General features: G+C 46.5%; 1 protein-coding gene across 2 annotated transcripts in view; it reads right to left on the bottom strand.

Annotated features, from left to right (window-relative positions):
- PI4KA (phosphatidylinositol 4-kinase alpha) overlaps positions 1–21,305 on the bottom strand; it is a 520,678-nt gene that overhangs the window by 57,080 nt on the left and 442,293 nt on the right. For both annotated transcript variants that reach the window (XM_069215218.1, XM_069215217.1), the window contains 4 exons: positions 12,301–12,456; positions 11,775–11,854; positions 9,874–10,067; positions 8,530–8,620 (listed from right to left, as the gene is read on the bottom strand). In XM_069215218.1, coding sequence (XP_069071319.1) covers positions 8,530–8,620; positions 9,874–10,067; positions 11,775–11,854; positions 12,301–12,456 — 521 coding nt within the window. The remainder of the gene's footprint in view (positions 1–8,529; positions 8,621–9,873; positions 10,068–11,774; positions 11,855–12,300; positions 12,457–21,305) is intronic.

Here is a 21,305-nt window from a genome sequence, read left to right as displayed (position 1 = left end):
AATGACCAATACGATTTCCGAATGATAAATCAGAATCCTGAATTACTAACCGAAATTCCAAATAACCAATTGGATTTAAACGTGACCTTTTATTATTCTAATACAAATTCTGAATGATCAATCTAAGTTCTACATGACCAACTCTAGCTCCTAATCATGAGTTCTGTGTTCCAAATCGCTGATCCAAACCTCAAGGATCCAAATGAAGTTTGGAAAATCCAACTCGAGCTCCAGGCTTTAGAAGGTCATTCTGAAAACTCCATGAGCAATATTAATTGAAAACACTAATGTGGATTCTTAATATGTGAAATTTTGGTCTTTACTTTGCTTTGCAGTGCATGTCAGCAGGGAAGTGTTAGGAATTTTTAATGAACACATGAAAATTCCAAATCTAAAATAACATTTATGGGTATGCAACCAAATTGTACTCTGTTGGCTAATTACAGCATAGAAGTACTTAACCTCATGCAGACTTAACAAAGCTGTAAACATTTTTTTGCATTGTTGAACAAGTTACTTACCTTCAGTAACACATTATCTGGTAGAGACTCTGCTCCTCATTACGAGTCTGGCAGTCCTGGGACTGCCAGACTTGCGGTGGTGGTCGGATCCCTGCCAATGCGAAAGTGCCATGGTCAGCCACCAGCACTAATCCACCAGGGCAGCGCTGGGTTATGAGTCCCCTCTCCGCCAGCTTATACATGGCAGTTGCACCGCCATGTAAAAGCTGACAGAGGCGGGGTGCCAGGGGACCCCTGGGGGCCCCTGCACTTGGCATGGGCAGTACAAGGGCCCACATAGGCAGCACCGTCGCACTTTTCACTGTCTGCTAAAGCACGATGGGTGCTGCTGCACCCGACGCACCGCATCATTGCAGTCGGCTCTATAATGAGGAGGCGTCAATGTTATGGGCTGTTTCCCGCTGGGCTGGCGGAAACTCTGTTCTGCCCACCAACCAGCAGAAAACTCTTAATAGCCCTTGCGGTCAGGTCACTGCACTGGCAGTTTTCTGACCGCATGATTTCGGTGGACGGGCATTTCCATCCACCGAAGTCATAATGAGGGCCTCCATCTAGCTGCAGATTCCTTATCTTTAAAATATCCAGACGTCAGCTTGGAATCTGGAACTTTTGCTGAGCATTACACTTGCATGCGCTGTCGGGTTGCGTCGTTCGGATCCGTGTGGTGTCGTCGGAGCCGTCTGTGATGTCACGTCCCCTATAAAGGCACCACCCAGGCACGCGTATGGCAGTACTTTCCCATAAACTTCCACGCCGGAAGGGCAGAGCCATGGAAAGAACCAACAGTTTTGTCAGTGAGAAAAAAACTAGGGCCCAGAAGGGAACAATCCTTAACCCTAGGAAATTAGTCCGCAGAGCAGGGAGGTTTAGAAGGGTGTAAGGAATCTGTAGCTAGATAGAGTCTCTACCAAATAATGTGTTACTGAAGGTAAGCAACTTGTTCATCTGATAGAGACTTCTGGCTGCAGAATCCTTACCTTTAGAATAGATACCCAAGCCATAACCTCCAGGCAGTGGTCTGCTGCCAAATTGTCCTCAAACTAAAAAGCCCGCAGGACCAAACTGGCAAAATGCCAATCCCTGCGGACCTGACTGTTCAGGCAGTATTGTTTGGCAAACGTGGGCATCCATGTTGCAGCTGGACAGAAGTCCAGGATTGGTACACCTCTGTCTAACGCAGTGGTAGCAGCTTTGCTCCTGGTGGAAGAAGCCCTCAGGAGGCTGCTTTTTGGCCAGAGCACAGCATATTTTTTATGCAGAGAACGACCCAGAGCGAAATGGTTCGCTTATGCACTGCCCAACCTTTCTTTGCTCCCACGTACCCCACAAAGAGTTGGTCATCCACCAGGAACTCTTTTGTGAGGTCAAGGTAGAACGACAATTCTCTTTCTGGGTCCAGTCGATGGAGTCGGTCCTCTTCCTTAGAGGCATGCGGTGGAGCAAACAAGGTGAGTAGGGTGATGTTCTGACCCAGGTGAAATGGAGTCACCACCTTAAGGAGAAAAGAGGCACAAGTACGAAGCACTACCCTGTCCGAGAACATGGTGAGATATGGGGGTTTTGATGAGAGAGCCTGCATCTCACTCACCCTCCTGGCAGATGTTATTGCCACTAGAAGGCTGTCTTGATGGTGAGCAGCCGGAGGGGACAATTGTGTAAAGGCTCAAAGGAAGAGCACGTAAGATAGCTGAGAACCAGATTTAAGTCCCACTGAGGCATGATAAAGGGCATAGGAGGAAACATATGTACAAGCCCTTTAAGGGATCTATTTATAATAGGAGATTTAAATAATGAAGGCTGATTAGGCAGCCAAAGAAAAGCTGATAAGGCAGAAAGATAACCCCTGAGAATGCCCAATACAGAGCCCTGCTGGGCAAGGGACAAGATAAAGAGAAGAATGTCAGTGAGAGTAGCAGAAAAGGATCAACAGATCTTTCTGTACAATAATTTACAAGGCATTTTCAACGGCAGGCATATACCATCTTGGTTGAGGGACACCTGGATGCCAGAATAACTTTACAGACTTTGGGAGGAAGGGCGAAGGATGTCAACTGCTGTCGCTCAATCTCTATGCATGAAGAAGCAGAGGTGACAGGTTAGGGTGGAGAACCTTCCCCTGCTGCTGCGACAGAAGACCTTCCCGAAGGGGCAGCGTGATTGGAGAATCGATGCTCATTTTCAGAAGCTCGGGATACCAGACTCTCCATGGCCATACCTGAGCCACCAGGATTACTCAGGCCCGGCCGTGTCTGATCTTCTTGAGAACTCTGGGCAGACGTGGAATGGGCGGAAAGGGGTATAGAAAGCCTGAGCACCACTTGTGACGAAAAGCATCGCCGAGGGAGTTCCGCCTTGGAAACTCCAATGTGCAATACTGCTGACATTGCACGCTCTCTGCAGAGGCAAACAGATCTATTCAAGACTCTCTCCACTGCTGAAAGAGTCCTTGTGCATCCTCCGGATGGAGATGCCACTCGTGATCCGCTAGACACAGATGGCTGAGTTTTCCACCCTGGCATTCAGAGAACCTGGAAGGTGTTGAACCACTAGGGTTATGCCCTGCTGTTCCAGTCACCTCTAGGTACTCAAGGCCTCTTGACAAAGGGTCTACGACTCCACCCGCCCTGCTTGTTGCAGTACCAATTTGCGGTGGTGTTGTCCATGAACACTTGCACTATCTTCTCCTTGACAACTGGAAGAAATACCTTGATATGGAGTCCGGATTCAGCCGGAGACCAGAGAAGTCTCATCTCCACCTCTCCAAGATGGCCGCCCTATCCCAGAAGTGACGCAACTGTCACTACTGTAAAATCTGGTTGGGAGGGCAGTCTGCCTCTGACCCACTCAGGATTCATTAACCACCACTCCAGATCTTTTGTAGTTCCTTCCGAGATCTGAGCCGTGTTGGGTGAGACTTCCCTGATGCTGCGCCCACTGGAACTTCAAGTCCCACTGCAGAGCCCTCATATGCCATTTGGCATGTTTTACTTTCAGGATACAAGAGGCCATGAGGCCCAGCAGCCTCAGAGTCTGTCTCACCGAAATCCAGGATAGAGGCCGAAACATCAGAATCATAACCTGAATATCCTGAACTCGCTGTTCGAGAAGATAGGCCCGAAACTGCATTGTGTTCAGAAAAAGCTCTGATGAAAGGGAGCATTCAAGAGGGGGTCAGGTGTGACTTTGGCACGTTTATAGTGAACCCCTGTGAATGCAGGTGGTCCGATGTAGTCTGGAGGACGACAGTCTGGGGGGAGTCGGCCTTCAACAGCCAGTCGTCGAGGTAGGGGAAGACTGAAACCCCTAACCTGTGCAGATGAGCTGCGACCACCCCGAGCAGCTTGATGAACACCTGAGACGCGCTGGTAAGACCAAATGGGAGCACAGTGAACTTAAAGTGTTCTTGGCTTACCATAAACCGCAGGTAACGCCTGCGGGCAGGCAAGATGGGGATGTGGAAATACGCATCCTGTAATTCCAGCATTACCAGCCAGTCTTCCAGGTCTAGGGCCAACAAGACCTGAGCCAACGTGAGCATCTTGAACTTCTCCTTGAGGAAGAGATTGACGGTATGTAGGTCTAGAACAGGACAAAGATCCTTGTTATTTTTGGGTATCAGAAAGTAGCGGGAATAACAACTACTGCCTACTTCTGATGTCGGGACCCTTTCTATGGCTCCCTTGGTCAAGAGAGCAATAACTTCCTCTTGGAGCAGAGACAAATGATCCTCTGCCAGCCGTTCAAATGTAGGTAGTATTGGGGGAGGAAAGGATTGAAAAGGCAGGGCATAGCCCTTCCGAATGATCTTCAGAATACAAGTGAGGAGATGTAATAGACTGCCAGTGGAAAAGATGAGGTTGAATTCTCTTTCCAACTGGGCAAACATGATTCTGCAGAATCAAACTAGGAGGGCTTACAGTCTGCAGCTGCCAGGGGCTGGACGGCAGACGACTTCTGGCTTTCAGACCCCGTAGGTCTGAAGACACCGTGCCCACGTTCTCATGTAGAATCAGGAGCTTGTGTAGCACGGTGACTGGCATAGGGATGGCACAGTGGTACACCCCTTCCATGGCCACAAAAGGGGCGAAAAGGCAGATGGTGGATGAGGGGTTGCCGAGAGGCCCAAGGACTTGGCCATAGCTCAAGTGTCCTTAAAGCCCTCTAGTGCTGCGTCTGCCTTCTCGCCAAACAAGCAAGTCCCATCGAAGGGTATGTCTTTAAGGTTTGCCTGGACATCCCCCTAAAAGCCAGATGTTCTCAACCAGGATTGGCACCATAAGGCCACTGTCAACGAAACCGCTCTGCCCAGCGAGTCAGTCGTTCCAGGCCACACCTAATGGTCAACTTTGCCGCACCTCTCTCGTCTTTCGCTGCCTGGGAGAGGATGGCCTGGACCTGTGGCAGCACTTGCGCAACCGTATCCCATTAGGTGTGCAATTAACGGCCCAATAAGCATGAGGTGTTCACTGTCCTCAATGCCAGGATAGTGGAAGAAAACATCTTCTTTACAAGTTGGTCCAGCCTCCTGGATTCCCTGCCTGAGGGAGCGGAAGGGAACGTGCCATGGGAAGTTGAGGCTTGGACTACTGAGCTGTCAGGGGTGGGATGTTGGCTGGGAAACCCATTACAGGGCGACAACAGTGGGCAATCGTCCTATTACAAAAGGCCCTGTGCTGGGCTTGGATCAAGTATCCAGCAGGACGTCAGTAAGTGGCTCATTAAAGGGCAGGAGGGGTTCGGAAAAAGTCCCAGGATGAAGCACTTCAGTCAAGATGCCCTACGACCCACCAGTGCAAAGGAAGCTCCCTACCCCGTAGCCACAGTGGGGGGAGAGGTGTCCAGTCCACTGGCCTCTTCCAGTTCCTCATACCAGTCCACAGACCTCTCTAACCGGTGTTCTAAAGGGTCCAGTGACCCCTCTCAGTCCTCTTCCATGCTTGGCTTCTGAAAATAAAGCTCAGGCAAAGATCTGGCACCTGTGGGTGCCATCGGCGCCGGAATCGGCATTGTGCGATGCCGTTCCGGCTCCGGATCGTCTGGAATCAGAATGGGTCTGGAACTGCCAGTGGCCGCCGGCAACATCGGCGTTGTGACAGGCACCAGAGAAGGCCACGTGGGTACAACCGGATCCAGATTTGAATCCAGGAGACCACATCGGAGTTGAGGCTGAAGCCGCAGACGTGGAACCTGATGGGGCCTCCTTTGACCTCCAGAGGGGTCGGCGCGCTCAAATACGCAGCGCATGGCCTTGAAAAAGTCTTGTACCTGAGCTTGAGTTGCTCCCGGAAATGGAGGGAGGTGTGGAGTCAGACCTGGCATCGATTCCGCTGAACCATGCCTGGAATGCTGATGTTCCAAACTAACTGTGTTGGCCAAAGGACGAGGCAAGGTCGAAGACAAATTAGACTTTTTCTTCTTCATTTTGTGCCTCTTTCCTGAGTGCCCGAGGACCTCAAGTACGAAGAAGAGGACTTGCATCACCTGGAGTGGTCCTGTGACCCTCTCCTCGACCTGGACCGTGACGTCCTAGAATTTGCACCAGATGGCATCGACTGCCAGGACGCAAGCAGCTTCAAGTACCGCTTTCTCAAAACCTTCAGTGCTGTGGCCCGGCAGTCCGAGCATGACTTTGAGTAGTGGTCACGCTTGAGACACCGTATGCAGACAAGGTGAGATCCGTAACGGACATGGCGCAGTTACAGGCACCACACGGCTTGAATCCTACTCTTCTAGATGTACAAAAGTACTTGACAAAACGTTGAAAAAAGCCTGTAAAAAAAACGACAGCATGGTAGCTCTCTCCGGATCTGAGCTAACTTGTGGGGAAAGAAAAGAACTGACGGCTGTGTGCCTGGGTTGCACCTATATAGGTGACCGCGACAAAACATCTAGTGCCAATGATGCCGTTAACGCCACACAAAACCAAGCGGAGCCACCCGATGGTACGCACAGAGGTATTGCTCAAGCAAAAGTTTCCGGGTTCAGGCTGACGCCTGGTGGAAATTCCAATGCAAGGAATCTGCAACTAGAAGTCTCCCATCAGATGCCATCTTTAAGCAGGAAGGAACTGAAACAGTACCTCCTTCTACTAGATGTTAAAGCTCAGAACCTCTTATGGGAATGCCTGTGGGTCCACCCTGTTTAGCAAAATGTAGCCTCATGCCTCGAACAGGTGACTGGGGTCCATAAAAGTAATGCTGGGAAACACATTGCTGAGAATCTGGAGAAGACAATCCCACTAGATATGTGAGGACACTGTGTGATCTGAGCCTGTCAATGAGTGTGTCATACAATCAGTAATTTCTAAAGTGTAGCTAATTACCCACAGGGTTTCAAAGTGATGTTTGCAGGTGTGCTGCTCAATTGAAAAGCCAGGGCTTGGGGTCCTTCCTCAACTGCTTCAGTGATGCGGTCTGTCTGAGTTTGAGAGGTAGCGTGTTCCATGTCCGGGCTGCGAGGTAGGAGAAGGATCTTTTTTCCTGCTGTTTTTTCAGATGTTGGGAACGTCTGCGAAGGTGAGCTGGGAAGAACGGAATCTCCTATTGGGTACATTGAAGGCGAGGCGGTGGTTGTGGTATGACGGCCCTATATTGTGTAGTGCCTTGTAGGTATGTATCAGGAGTTTGTATGTGATGTGCGTGTTGACTGGGAGCCAGTGTAGGTCTCTGAGGTGGTAGGAGATGTGGCTGTGTCGGGGGATGTCCAGGATGAGTCTGGCTGTTGCATTCTAGATTCTTTGTAGTCTTGATTGCAGTTTCTTGGTAATGCCGGCAGAGTGTGTTGCCGTAGTCCAGTTTGCTAGTGACGAGTGCGTGGGTGACTGTCTTACTTGTGTCACAGGAGCACCACTTAAAGGTATTTCGAAGGAATCAGAATGTGTGGAAGCATTACGATGAGACAGCGCTGGCTTGGCGGGTCATGGATAGAAAGGAGTCCAGGATGTAAGGAACATAGTCCTACACTTGGGAGTGGTAGACCCTCCATTGTTAGAGAAATGGTAGGAAAATATGGACGGGTGAACGGCCACTGAAAAATACATCTACAAGGAAAGAGGGTGCTCTAAAAAACAGTGATTTGGAATTTTTGAAAAAAGGATACTAGGGCCTAGTATAGCAGTGGAGGCAAAAAAAGTTGGTAAATTAGAGCTTGCCCCTGATAACATCCTGCAATAAATAGCTGTGCTTATTTGCTGTCTGGAATAAAAACTGTCAATTGGATAACTATATGGCAACAATAGATTATGTTACATTATAAAGTGCTGTATAGCGATTGGTCTAAACCCGGTTGAATATGTAAAACTAATATATACTTGACCACACAATGTGGCTTCCTGTGCAATATTTGTTTTTAGGTCTTGTTTTTGAAAATAAATAAAAACGTATTTAAAACTCAGAATCTCAGATGTTTGAAAAATCATTTTGGCACCACAGATATGGATAGAGCTTCTTTACACAAAGATCCTCTGCAGCACACAACTAATCACAGTAAATGGTCACTAGAGAAAAGGATTAAAGTGGGAAACAGAAGTGACTGGACCGGATAATTACAGAACAGTCTGGAGACAGAGTGCCACATGGGCTCAAGCTCATCAGCTCTTGGAACAACACACATCAGCAAGCGATGCATAAGAAATCGCAACCTGCTAGGCAGAGCCAGGTCTCTAGCCACCCAACCGCTGTCAGGTTTACAGAGATGAGAGCTCATTAATCAGCCACTGCCTTCTTTTACCTGTGAGGAGGGAATTCGCAGCTCTTAGGTGTGAGGAAAACAAAAGCGCATGAAAAAGGCAAAAATAGTCATGCCCTTTGTCATGTAACATGACGCATCAATTAAATAAGTACACATCATACGCACATCAATGTAGGACCATTGTTTCAACAGCATGCAGGCCAGCTTCAAATGTACCCAGACATCGCATGTGCAACTGAGGGCCCTGTCTCAGCCAGTACCAAGGTGTGTTAGGATATGGTGTTCATTGGCTGGCACATGGCTTAGGACTTGCACCAACCTTTATTGCCTCCGGTATCTCGCTCACTGCTCCAGGATCAAGGCGCACCAAACGAGTCACTTCTGCCCCGATAGCCTCCGTGTTTTTAAATCTGAGAGCAAGAGAAAATAATTTTATGAGACAAGACTGCGGTGCATGAGACGTCTGGACTGGGTCAGAATTGGTGGGGTTGAATATGCTGTAGGGAAGCATAGGAGAGAATTGGCAGTCAGTACTTCTGCCAGAAGAGCAGAGTTCTGGATTTAACTTGGACAGGACAGAGCTTCACTAGGCCATAATTGAGGGAAAGCAGGTAAGTTGTTGGGAACCCCCAGTGCTAAAACAGCATAGGGTTGCAGTATTCAGGATCTCATTTATTTACTTAATACACTTTCTAGAAGTCAACCAATCTCATACAGCAAAACAATGTGATTCAACAGCAACCAATAGTAAAACTGATTGCAAAAATACAATTCATTTTTAAACACTCAAAATAGCCTAAATTAGGTCATTCATTTATACACCTTAACACAGCAGAGATCACTTTGCAAATCTGGATCAAAATTCCATTTCTTTTAAACAGATGTCATTAATACAAGCTGCTTTGAAAATATTCAGTGTTTCAGCTTCCTTCACTTCCTTTAATAAACTCATTTTCAATACAATCCAAGCAACAAACCCAGCTTGTTTTAATCCCATCCATACCCTCTCACTTCCAAAATTGACCTACTCATGAATAACATGTTGGTTTCTGAGAGCTGCAATGGTATAGGGGCGCTCAAAGAGAGCTGATCCTGAGGGCCCCTGTCCAGCTGGGCATTAGTTTGGGACAAGTCGTTCAAGTACACAGGCCCCTGAAGAAACCAGCACACAGATAGTCGGTGTGGGTTGTATTAACAGTGCTGGCCTAGGGGCAAAGGCTCTGTGCCCGTGGGCTTCCCCAGTAACAGGCTCATTCTTAGTCCCACCCCAAGTCCACATTGACGCAAACATCATTTCCTGTTGAATCCAGATTCTAAGTTGCACAAACTGCACACAGGCCCAGTGATTTCCCCCTACAAATCCTGCCCGGTATTACATGGAACAATCTGCAGGTGAAAAATGTGTGTGTAACGGCTGACAATTGTAGTAAAGCCACAGCTGCACATTATTCATAACTTAGAAACATCCCTAGGCAAAACCACAAGAGTGCAGTAATTGGTTTTCCAAAAACCACGGGAATCAAAAGTAGCCCTAAGTTTTATAGCTCCTGGAATTCTGTTGGAGAAAAGATGCACTGCACACACCACTGGTCTAAATCTACTATATTTGTTCTGGCTCTAGCGTTGGAGGGCAGGAAATGTTTACAAGAGCACTTAAACATACCTAGCAGGTAGCTGCACGGCCAGGTGAGGTGAGATACTCCAGGCCAGGTTCACATTGTCCTTCCATTGCTTCTCATTCATGGTCATGTATTTTGACCTCCAGTTGGCTACACTGTTCTCTCCCGTCTGGTCCAATTCCATCTCAGGGGCAGACAGGGGGTTATACCATGTGATCAGACGTTCAATTTCTGTGGCCTAAAATTGAAGGTATGGGACAATACACTGTAAATATAAATTTGAATTCTGTATACAAATAGAATCAGAACAACAAAGACGACCACACTGCCATGTAAGCAAAGATTGTGTGGCTTAGCTAATGAACCTACAGAGTCTAGGCTGCCGCTTCAATGGCCCGGTCAGGGAGGAACATCCTGTACCTAAATGAATCTGAGGTACATATAGGAAGACATTGTGAGTTGCCCTTGGGGAATTGATAAACTTTCTCTTTCCCAAACACGAGTTCATGAACCAAAACGTATAACTTGGTTAGTCAACCAGCATGCAGAGTCAGTTTACTGAGGGTATGGCCCAATTGTTGTCTGTCTTCACTTAGTCTGAGAGTTCAAAGGAGTTTGCTCGAAGGGGGAATGGGCAAGTTAGTGGACATGGAAGAGCACACAGAAGATCTCTCTCTGCAGAATGGAAAACTTTGTGGTATTTCCACTATACTTCCATAACCCATACAAGAGGGGGCCGGGGGGCTCATGTTAAAGAGAGTGGAGTCTTATTACTGAGAGGACAAAAGAATTTGAACTACAAGGGGGAACAAACCCTCTTTTACGTAATGCCATGAGTGAGCCAGACCTAAAATCAAATCTGGCACCGCACAAATCTAGAAAAACTAGCATAACTAGTCTAAAATTAAGTCAGAGCAGTTCTGCCGTTAAAACAACAATTATCAAAAACTTAGTGAAAGAGCTCATGACAAAATGGTTAAGTGAGGTGTTGCAGTCTTGGGCACCTGGTATGTGATCAGCAAAAGGTGCCTAGCCTCCCTCTCACCTTCATGTTGTTCCTTTCCAGGGGCCACTTCCTAAGGGTAATGCTTTTTGACTAATTTGTTGATTATCAAAACTTGGTTGATTTTAGCACATATCAAACTATTCTTCATGCTTCACCTAAAGCAAAAATTGACTGTGCTAAAGAAATATCTATTTTCACAAACAGCGCCTCCCAGTTTCTGTTATATATGTGGGACTCTGGCTCTAGTGTATTAAAGCTAAGCTGGTGTATGATGTCAGAATGAAGATTAAGCGCACTGCAGCTTAAAAACATAGCTTGCGTGTCTTGGTTCTATTAGCATTACATTAGATCACCATTTGTGTGGTTTTGTGGTTTGATATTGACCGGTTAACATTATTCATGTTCTGGATTTCCATGGGGTCTGTATGATACTTGCTAACACCAGTGTGCTGACCCACTGCTGAGGTTAGTTTTGTATTCTGGCAACACATGCTAGGAATTTCTTTTCTATCTTGGCAAACGCGAATAAATAATTGCTTTAGAAGACAGTTTGCAGCAAGCCTTTTGAAGCGAGATGACAAATGAATGAGGAAACATATTGGAAGTCTCCAAGCACTACTGGCGGCTAGATGTTCTCCCACTACTTAGTTCGACAGGGCAGTAGTAAATGTACATGTCTATTGTAAACAATTGTAAGATTTTAGCCTGTTGGCCAGCACCCCATTATTTTAGGGGGGGGGAGCTGACCGCCAGAGAGATAATTAATTTGTAGAGAATGGCAAAATGGAAGTCAGAATTACATCTTGGGGTTCCTGACTCCGAAAGTGACAACAGAGTTCCCAAACAACATCTACCTTACACACTAGACCACCCATCTGCAGCTCAGAAGGGTGCCAATACACTTGTCAAACTAACACAACAGGCAGAACACAACCTTACCAACAAGGATAGCAGCAGAGTTCTCCGCTTCATGTAGTACTTGTGAAGCTGGGTACCACGATTAGTTTTCTTAGACATACCTTGTGGAATGTGGACAAAAATGTAAAAGTTATACTGTCGAAATTCCTGAGTCACACCTGCCACTTGAGCATGCAAACATTTTGTTCCAGAAAGAGACAAAGAGACAGAACTAATCTGCACCACTAACAGCTGAACTGGGAGCTCTCCATTCCATCTGTTTTGTTAACTATGTGGCTACATATAGAACCAATAAATGCAAACCAGCCTCCACTTCTCAATCGAATCACCAAGTTGTTATGCATCAAGATCCATTGGGCAGTTCAACAATACAACAGGTGGTCTCTTCCTCTTATAACACACCTCCCACAAGACCCACACAATTATATTGTCAGGGAGCAAGGGTGGAACTTAAAATACATAATGAAAGCACAAATGTTTTCCTAGAGTTATGAGACGAGACCACATGAGTACCCGACTCACCGAATTAACCAATTCTGATACAGACCTGATTTTTTCGACATGGTGGACATGCCACTAGACAGCGGGTAGGTATTAATCCAGCCCTGCGCAGTCTGTTGTCGAGCACCGACTGTCACATCAAGTGTACTCCGGGCAACATCTGACATCACGGACAGGCTGTTCATGGAGGGCTCCTGGTTGTCTGCCATGAGAGCAAAGCACAAAATAAATTTTGTTTCAGAGGCGTTTAAAGGCCATAGACAGAATACAAACTATAATACATACAGCCAACAGGACTGCAGAAAATATATTTATGCACAAACAAATCCATAAGAGTCGGAAGTAAAAATGCATATTTGTATTAGAAAACAGGTATTGGGGTGGGTTGGTGGGGGTGGAACAGTTGAGACCCATGTACCAATAGCTGATCCACACACATTGCCATGTTTTTATTTTTCCTTTTTTCCACTTTCCATGACTGACCCTTTCCATCCACCGTTGTCACCTTTATGGTTCTCATGCTATTAACACTCCCTCTCTCGGTCATCTACCTGTCCCTTTGTAGTTCAGATGTAATTGTCATTAATCAGTAGGAAAAATTGCAGCAAAAATACATAAGTCAACATCTCCATATATTTGGTTTTAATGCAAATATTTGTGTATTTTTTTCTATTCACGCATAATATTTCTGTACTGGGCAGGACGGTAGCATATTTTAATTTTTTATGGGAAGCATATATCTTGACTGTGCCAAATGATATCAGCTTCACACGGTGGAAGTTAGTAGGAAGCGATCTCCTTCTGTGAAATATCAAAATTAGATATATTGTGCAAAAAGTCCAGGGATTCCCTTACTATTGGACAGGGGCTTGCTCTAGCAATCCCAAGGTGCTCTTTTTAGGGGTAGTGTGGTTGAGCAGCCTTAGGTTTATCAGTGAGGAGTGTTAGACATCTGCAAATACACACAGAGTAAATAAATGAGACACACAACTCAATGAGATCCACACCAGCTTACAAAAATGACAAGTATCTTTACATACGTGTAAGCACCAGAATCAATGCAATCAGGTAAGCAAGTGTTGCAAGAAAAATACTTTTAGGTTTCAAGAGTCTACTGCATTTTTCAGAAGCGACAATGTTATCCTATGAGGAGAAAAACAAGTGTGGTAGTTGGACTCTTGCTCTAGGCAAGACTGCTGGTTTAAGGATGACAGTACTTATGTTTATAGGCATTCAGGTATAGTATAGCGTCTTACGAGACCAATCTCCTGGACTTAAGGTGAGTACTGGGCAAGGGTTAAGGCGACACCAATAAGTCACAACGGACGGCACTGGGACGGCTGGGTGCATAGGTGTAGTACGACATCAGGTGCCCAATGTTAGTCAATGGAGATTGGTCCGGATGCAGGTTAGGACTGGGGATCCAGTCGGCAGGAACCAACAAGGGGGTTCCAATCTTGAGATGGTCAGGAACACCTTGGGTCCTCTTCTCCACGGGCCAGGGACGACGGGTGCAGAGGTGTCTTAAGGCGTCGGGTTTTCACCACCGGAGCACTCGCAGCTGAGGGAGCCTGCGGGAAGAAGCTGCAGGTGGAGTCGGTGAGTCCACAGTGGGCAAGTATATTGTGGGCTTTGACTCTGGAAGGCCGGGGGCCACACTGCACCATTGGTCCACTTCAACACGGGTTATGCAGCATGGGTGCAGTGGTGCTTTCAGGGGTCGGGTTATCAGTGGTCTGTAGCCCTTGCAGTTCTCTTGGGGTGCCTGCAAGAGGCAGGGAAGCAGCTCTGCTGCTCCACAGGGGTTTATGGGCCTTTGCTGAAGACAGGCACACCCCTCAGGCTTTTTGGAGGCACAACAGCTGCAGGACAAGATGAAAGGAGCAGCTGACAGGCTGGCAGGACTGGGTCCAGGTCCGGTGCTTCTTTATCAGTCTTTGCTTTTGCGGCTCTTGAGTGTCCTTCTTCCTAGGTCAGCAGAAATCTGATTTCCAGGGGCTCCCCTAAATACAGAATTTAGGGGAGTTCTGGGGAGTGTAGGGTAGTAGCCAATGGACTACTTACCCCTGGGGTCACTACACCCCTTATATGACCACTTCCTGTGGGAAGTGTGTATAACCCTGTCCCAGAGTTCCTAAATCTGCCAACACCAAGATGGCACATTTCTAAATGTTATGTCCACATCAGGCAGCGCACCATAGGGGTGGGGCTGAGCAGAGGGTTGGACACAACACTCTGAATACTAAATTTCCTGCCTGTCCAGGTGCTAAACGGGCCCTGGTGCAGGGGTGTCAGCAACTCTCCTTTGAGTCAAGCCAGATCTGCATAGCAAGGGCAGTGGGCTTCTTTGAAGCCCCTTGCTGTGGAATGCAGACTTGCAGGTCGTCTTGTTGGGTAGGGTGTGTAAACATCTCTCCCAAAGCAGGCTTTCTTTCCTGACCACCCAAGAGCAAGGGCACTTACCCTTAAGGGTCAGAAGCATGTCTTGTGGTAACAGACTGGCTAAAACTGGTCAGATCTAACACCAGTAGGTTTTCAGGGGGCACCATGCATCTATTAATAAATCCATCACTTGCATCAGTGAGGGTTTATTAATACGAGATGTTTGATACCAAGCATCCCTATTTTCAGTGAAGCCATCATGTAGCTGGAGAACTCATAGTGACCAGTGTTCAGCACATGTACTTAAAACGGCTTCCCTGTTCACTCACTATGGATAAGAATCGATATAGACATAGCGGGGGCATATCTGCTCATGCAGATATGCCCTCACATGTAATGTAATGCAACCTGCCTTAGGGCTATACAGGCTGCTGAATAGGTGACTTACATATATTGCACACAGTGTTAGGAGACAGGGCACACAGATTGTGTGCCATGTCATGTTTTCACTTTTAGCTGCATCAAGACACGCAGCCTGCAATGGCAGCCTGCATGTGCTACATGAGGGTGGCTCAATACATGCTGTAGCCCCTGGGGACCCTATTTGGTACCCATGCCCTAGGTACCAAAGGTACCATTTACTAGAGACTTATAGTGGGGCCAAAGGTATTGCCAATTGGGGAACAATTGATCTTGCATTGGGGACCTTGTTAGCAGGAACCCAGTGCGCTTTCAGTGAAAATTGCACCCATCCCAGGCACAAGGTGGGGACGAACATGTCAAAAAGTGACACTTTCCGCCACCGCCAAAGGAGAATGAGATCAACCTTTCTCAAGACAGTCTTCACTGCCTAAGTGGAAGAACCTGGAAAGGCCATCTGCATTGCCATGGTCAGTCCCAGTCTGTGTTCCACAGTAAAGTCCATTCCGTGTAGGGAGAACAGTTTGGGGTTTTCACCTTTCATTTACATCAGCCATCTGAGAGGCATGTAGTCACTTTAAACAAAGACGTGAGAGCCAAACAGGTATGGCCTCAACTTTTTCAAGGACCAGACCAGAGCAAGGTCTTTCCTCTCAATAGCACTCCAACGCTGCTCTCTGGGGAGTAACCTCCTGCTAATGAAAGCCACATGTTGGTCATGGCCATCATCATCATCATTGGTTGGGGATAGGCCCGCTACTATCCCATGTTCAGAGGCATCTGTCTGCACTAGGAACTGCTTTTAATAATCTGGAGCCTTTAGAATGGGTGCTGAGCACATTGCTTCCTTCAGAGTGTTAAAAGCCTTTTGACAGCTCACCGTTCAGTAAACTTTCTTTGGCATTTTCTTGAAGGTCAATTCAGTTAGGGGTGCCACAATGGTACCATACCCCATCACACACCTCCTGTAATACACAATCAAGTCAAGGAATGCGCTGTCTTGGGTCTGGGTGGTTGCAGCTACCCATTCCAGAATTGTCTGGCTCAGTGGTTTCCAACCGTTTGACTCGTGAGGACCAACTGTGCCAGCATGGTCTCCCAGCTCTCAAGAGACAAAAGCCTACCTTGGACTTGCCTATTCTGGACTCACTGCCGCTGCCTGCAGCCTCTGCCCGCAGGCCACCCCAACCGCAAGGGCTATGGTGGTGAAAACCCAACGCCTCAAGACATCTCTGCACCCGTCGCCACTGGCCCATGGAGAAGAGGACCCGACGTGTTCCCATGCCCCTAACCATCTGAAGATTGGAGCCCGCTTGTTGGTTTCTCCCCTACTGGATCCACAGTCCTAACCTGCAGCATCTTTTCAACTGGACCAATTTCCATTGACTAACACTGGGCACCCGACACCATACTACACTTCTTCACCCAACCAGACCAGTGCCACCTGGTGTGACCTGTTGATGTGGCCTTGACCCTTGCCCAACACTCACCTTAAGTCTAGGAGAATGGTCTCATAAGTCACTGTACTGTACCTGAATGTAGTAACCAGATCTGTGACTGGGGGGTTAATGGTCGATTTGTTACTTGTTTTTCCCTCCATAGGATAACATTGCCCCCTCTGAAAAATACACGAAGTGCTGACTTTTGACACCCAAATGTATTTTTCTTGATAAACGTACTTACCTGATCGTATTGATTCTGGTGCCTAAATATATATAAAGTTGCTTTTTATTTTTGTAAATTGGTGTGGATGTCCTTATGCAGTTGTGAGATTCATTTATTGACTATGTATGTGTTTACAGATGTCTAACACTCCTCTCTGATAAGCCTAACCTAAGCTGCTCGACCACACTACCCTTAAAAGAACACCTCGGGATGGCTAGAGCAAGCCCCTGTCCACATGTAAGGGAACCCCTGGACTTTTCGCACAGTATACCTCATTTTGGTATACTATTTAAAGAGCCAGCTTCATACAGGGCTACTGTCCAGTGTGTAGGCAGCTCAGAACCCAGGGGATAACTGGCAATAGTTACAGGTCACTGATCTTTGGAAAACAATTAATCAGGTAACTTCTCTAGCTAACTGCAATTTTCACAACTCTTTAACCTCTTGCAGGCAGTAGGTGGCAACACTGTTCTGTGATACCTCTGGATGTGACTTTACGAAGCTGTATAAGCTAACACCCTGGTGCACTCACAAAAGTTCTCTCTCTTTTTTGTAAGCTCTATAAGGTGGGGATGAGGCTGACGTCATTGGCAGAAGCTACATTGTTCCAAATCCAGCTTGGCATTATACACCAGAAAGATCGTAACCAAAGGTAAGAAACATACAGGGAGTGCAGAATTATTAGGCAAATGAGTATTTTGACCACATCATCCTCTTTATGCATGTTGTCTTACTCCAAGCTGTATAGGCTCGAAAGCCTACTACCAATTAAGCATATTAGGTGATGTGCATCTCTGTAATGAGAAGGGGTGTGGTCTAATGACATCAACACCCTATATCAGGTGTGCATAATTATTAGGCAACTTCCTTTCCTTTGGCAAAATGGGTCAAAAGATGGACTTGACAGGCTCCGAAAAGTCAAAAATAGTGAGATATCTTGCAGAGGGATGCAGCACTCTTAAAATTGCAAAGCTTTTGAAGCGTGATCATCGAACAATCAAGCGTTTCATTCAAAATAGTCAACAGGGTCGCAAGAAGCGTGTGGAAAAACCAAGGCGCAAAATAACTGCCCATGAACTGAGAAAAGTCAAGCGTGCAGCTGCCACGATGCCACTTGCCACCAGTTTGGCCATATTTCAGAGCTGCAACATCACTGGAGTGCCCAAAAGCACAAGGTGTGCAATACTCAGAGACATGGCCAAGGTAAGAAAGGCTGAAAGACGACCACCACTGAACAAGACACACAAGCTGAAACGTCAAGACTGGGCCAATAAATATCTCAAGACTGATTTCTCTAAGGTTTTATGGACTGATGAAATGAGAGTGAGTCTTGATGGGCCAGATGGATGGGCCCGTGGCTGGATTGGTAAAGGGCAGAGAGCTCCAGTCCGACTCAGACGCCAGCAAGGTGGAGGTGGAGTACTGGTTTGGGCTGGTATCATCAAAGATGAGCTTGTGGGGCCTTTTCGGGTTGAGGATGGAGTCAAGCTCAACTCCCAGTCCTACTGCCAGTTCCTGGAAGACACCTTCTTCAAGCAGTGGTACAGGAAGAAGTCTGCATCCTTCAAGAAAAACATGATTTTCATGCAGGACAATGCTCCATCACACGCATCCAAGTACTCCACAGCGTGGCTGGCAAGAAAGGGTATGAAAGAAGGAAATCTAATGACATGGCCTCCTTGTTCACCTGATCTGAACCCCATTGAGAACCTGTGGTCCATCATCAAATGTGAGATTTACAAGGAGGGAAAACAGTACACCTCTCTGAACAGTGTCTGGGAGGCTGTGGTTGCTGCTGCACGCAATGTTGATGGTGAACAGATCAAAACACTGACAGAATCCATGGATGGCAGGCTATTGAGTGTCCTTGCAAAGAAAGGTGGCTATATTGGTCACTGATTTGTTTTTGTTTTGTTTTTGAATGTCAGAAATGTATATTTGTGAATGTTGAGATGTTATATTGGTTTCACTGGTAATAATAAATAATTGAAATGGGTATATATATTTTTTTTGTTAAGTTGCCTAATAATTATGCACAGTAATAGTCACCTGCACACACAGATATCCCCCTAACATAGCTAAAACTAAAAACAAACTAAAAACTACTTCCAAAAATATTCAGCTTTGATATTAATGAGTTTTTTGGGTTCATTGAGAACATGGTTGTTGTTCAATAATAAAATTAATCCTCAAAAATACAACTTGCCTAATAATTCTGCACTCCCTGTATTCTTTTGATAAATACTTCCTTCTCCAGATTCCTCACCTCTTGAATCAGTGCCAAAGCAGTACCTTCCAGGTGGTAAGTCAGAAGAGATGGTCAAAACAAGAACTCCTGCCTGCAGCACTGCAAAATGGCCACCCCTGCTGACTTTGGGGTTGAAACAGTACTGTCTGGTAAAAGTTTGGACAGAAGCCCAGGTTGCTGCATAGCAAATATCAAAAACAAACACCGACATGCAGCCTTTGCTTTGGTGAAAAGGGTCCTGAAGCCTTCAAGAGGGATGATCAGGTGGGTAGAATGTTAGCTGGGGAGATCAACAGACCAACATGAAAGGAAGCCTTCATCTGCAGGAGCAGCTTGACTGGGGAAAATGAAGTGAAGGGTGGCTGGACAGGCAATGCCTGCAGTTCACTGATAATCCAGGCTGAGGTAATCAAGATCACAAAGACAGTTTCCAGAGTATCGAACCACAAAGGGCCACTATGCATGGCTCCAAAGGGTTAACACATCAGGAAAGTAAGAATAAAAGTAAGACTCCATTGCAGCATAATGGATGGGAAAGAGGGAACCAAAATGGGGTCAACAGCCTTAAGAAATTTCATAACAAAAGAAGATTTAAATAATGGAGGCTGGTCCAGTAAAAAAAAAAAAAAAAAAGAAAGACTTGAGGGCCAACAAAAATCTTTTAACGAATCCACAGCAAAGCCTTGCTGCGCAAGAGACAGCTCAAAGCAGAACACATCTGATAAACTCCTACTTATGAACACCAAGTAACAAAACGGGCCCATCATCCTGAATAGACAGGCTTGGCACATGGGTGTCGAACTGACACACTGACATCCACAAATTCTCCAGGTGGTTAAAAAACAGCTCAGATTGCCCACTTAATCACTAGTTGGAGGCTTTGGTGGTTTGGATCCAGAACCTGCACCTTCTACTGTGAGATAATGTCTTTCCTCAGGGGAATCAAGCCAAGGACACCAGGACTGGCAGAGCATATCACAGTACCATGCTCGTTGTGGCCAATCTGACTCGATTAAGATCATCTGTGCATTGCCCTGATGCAGCTTCCCCTGAAACCGTGGAATAAGAGGGATGGAAGGAAATACACAGTGGAGAAGGAAATTCCACCTCAAAAGGAATGATTCTCCCAGGACTCCTTGCAGCATTGAGCCTAAGCCCAAAACAGTAAGCTCAGTGCCTCCAGAGACAGACAAGAGTCCATTCCACCCTGCTTATTGGTGTAGCACACCACAGACAAGTTGTATGTTAGGACCTTATCCGGCTACCTGTGGGTGGAGAACAGCAATGAACAGCAAAGCCTTGAGGGCCAGACAACTTCCACAAAGCTGGAGCAGGTTGAGTAATCGTCAGTGTGTAAAGATGGCAACCCCTCTTGAGAGAGGAGGCATTGGTCAACAATGTGGACACCATCAGTGGAGGGCAGAAAGGTTTCTCATATGTGGGTGATCCATCATCTTCCAGCAATGGAAGTACACAGCTGTTTCTTGGGAAACTGGATGCTGTCCATAAGAACACATCAGTTCTGGTACCACTGAAATCGGAGGCACAAGTGGAAGGTTTACACGCATCACCTACCCATGAGGGACCAGTAAAATGCACAAGGCAAGCAGGCCCAAGAGACAAAGGACTGTCAAAGCAGGAAGCAGCAATCCCTCCCGAAACATAAGGATAATACCCTGAATGTACAAAGCTCACAGAGGAGGTGGGGGCAGGAGTCTTGATTGAGACACTGAACAGCTCCGCACCAATAAAGGGCAGATGCTGGGTGGGACCAAGGTGCAACTTGAGGAAGTTGATGGAAATCCCCAGGTCAAAGCTACCTTTAGCAGCCAGTCATCAAGAATAGAAAATACCAAGATACCTGACCGTACAAGGAAGTGCCACAACCTTGGTGACCACAGGATCAGATTATGAAAAAATCTGCATCCTGCAAGTCAGGGGACACCGCTCAATCTTCAAGCTGCAGAGCTAAGAGAACCAGAGCTGGCACCTTGAACTGAACTTGCAGAGGAAATAACAAAATGACAAGAATAGCATCCGTGTCCTAGCTCACCCTCTGGAACCAACTTCATGACCCATCAGACGAGCTAGAATATTCTGCTGCACAATGTGAACATTGTTCTCCAAGGTGATTAAGGGAACAGGGAAGATTGATGTGGCAAGTCATGGAAGTAAAGGGCGTAGCCTTGCTCTGGAAATTTTGAGGAAAGACATACATGAAACACTGCGTTTGACAACAATTTTGAGAAAAATGCCGGATACATGTTGAGGAGTGAAGCAAAAAGGAACTGATGTCAGTTCGCCAAAGTGGCACCTTTACTTTTGTGATGTTATAT

The sequence above is a fragment of the Pleurodeles waltl genome, chromosome 11, assembly GCF_031143425.1.
Source record: "Pleurodeles waltl isolate 20211129_DDA chromosome 11, aPleWal1.hap1.20221129, whole genome shotgun sequence".
Lineage (NCBI taxonomy): Eukaryota > Metazoa > Chordata > Amphibia > Caudata > Salamandridae > Pleurodeles > Pleurodeles waltl.
The sequence above is the reverse complement of the archived record's forward strand: the minus strand, read 5'-3'. Positions and strand labels throughout refer to the sequence as shown.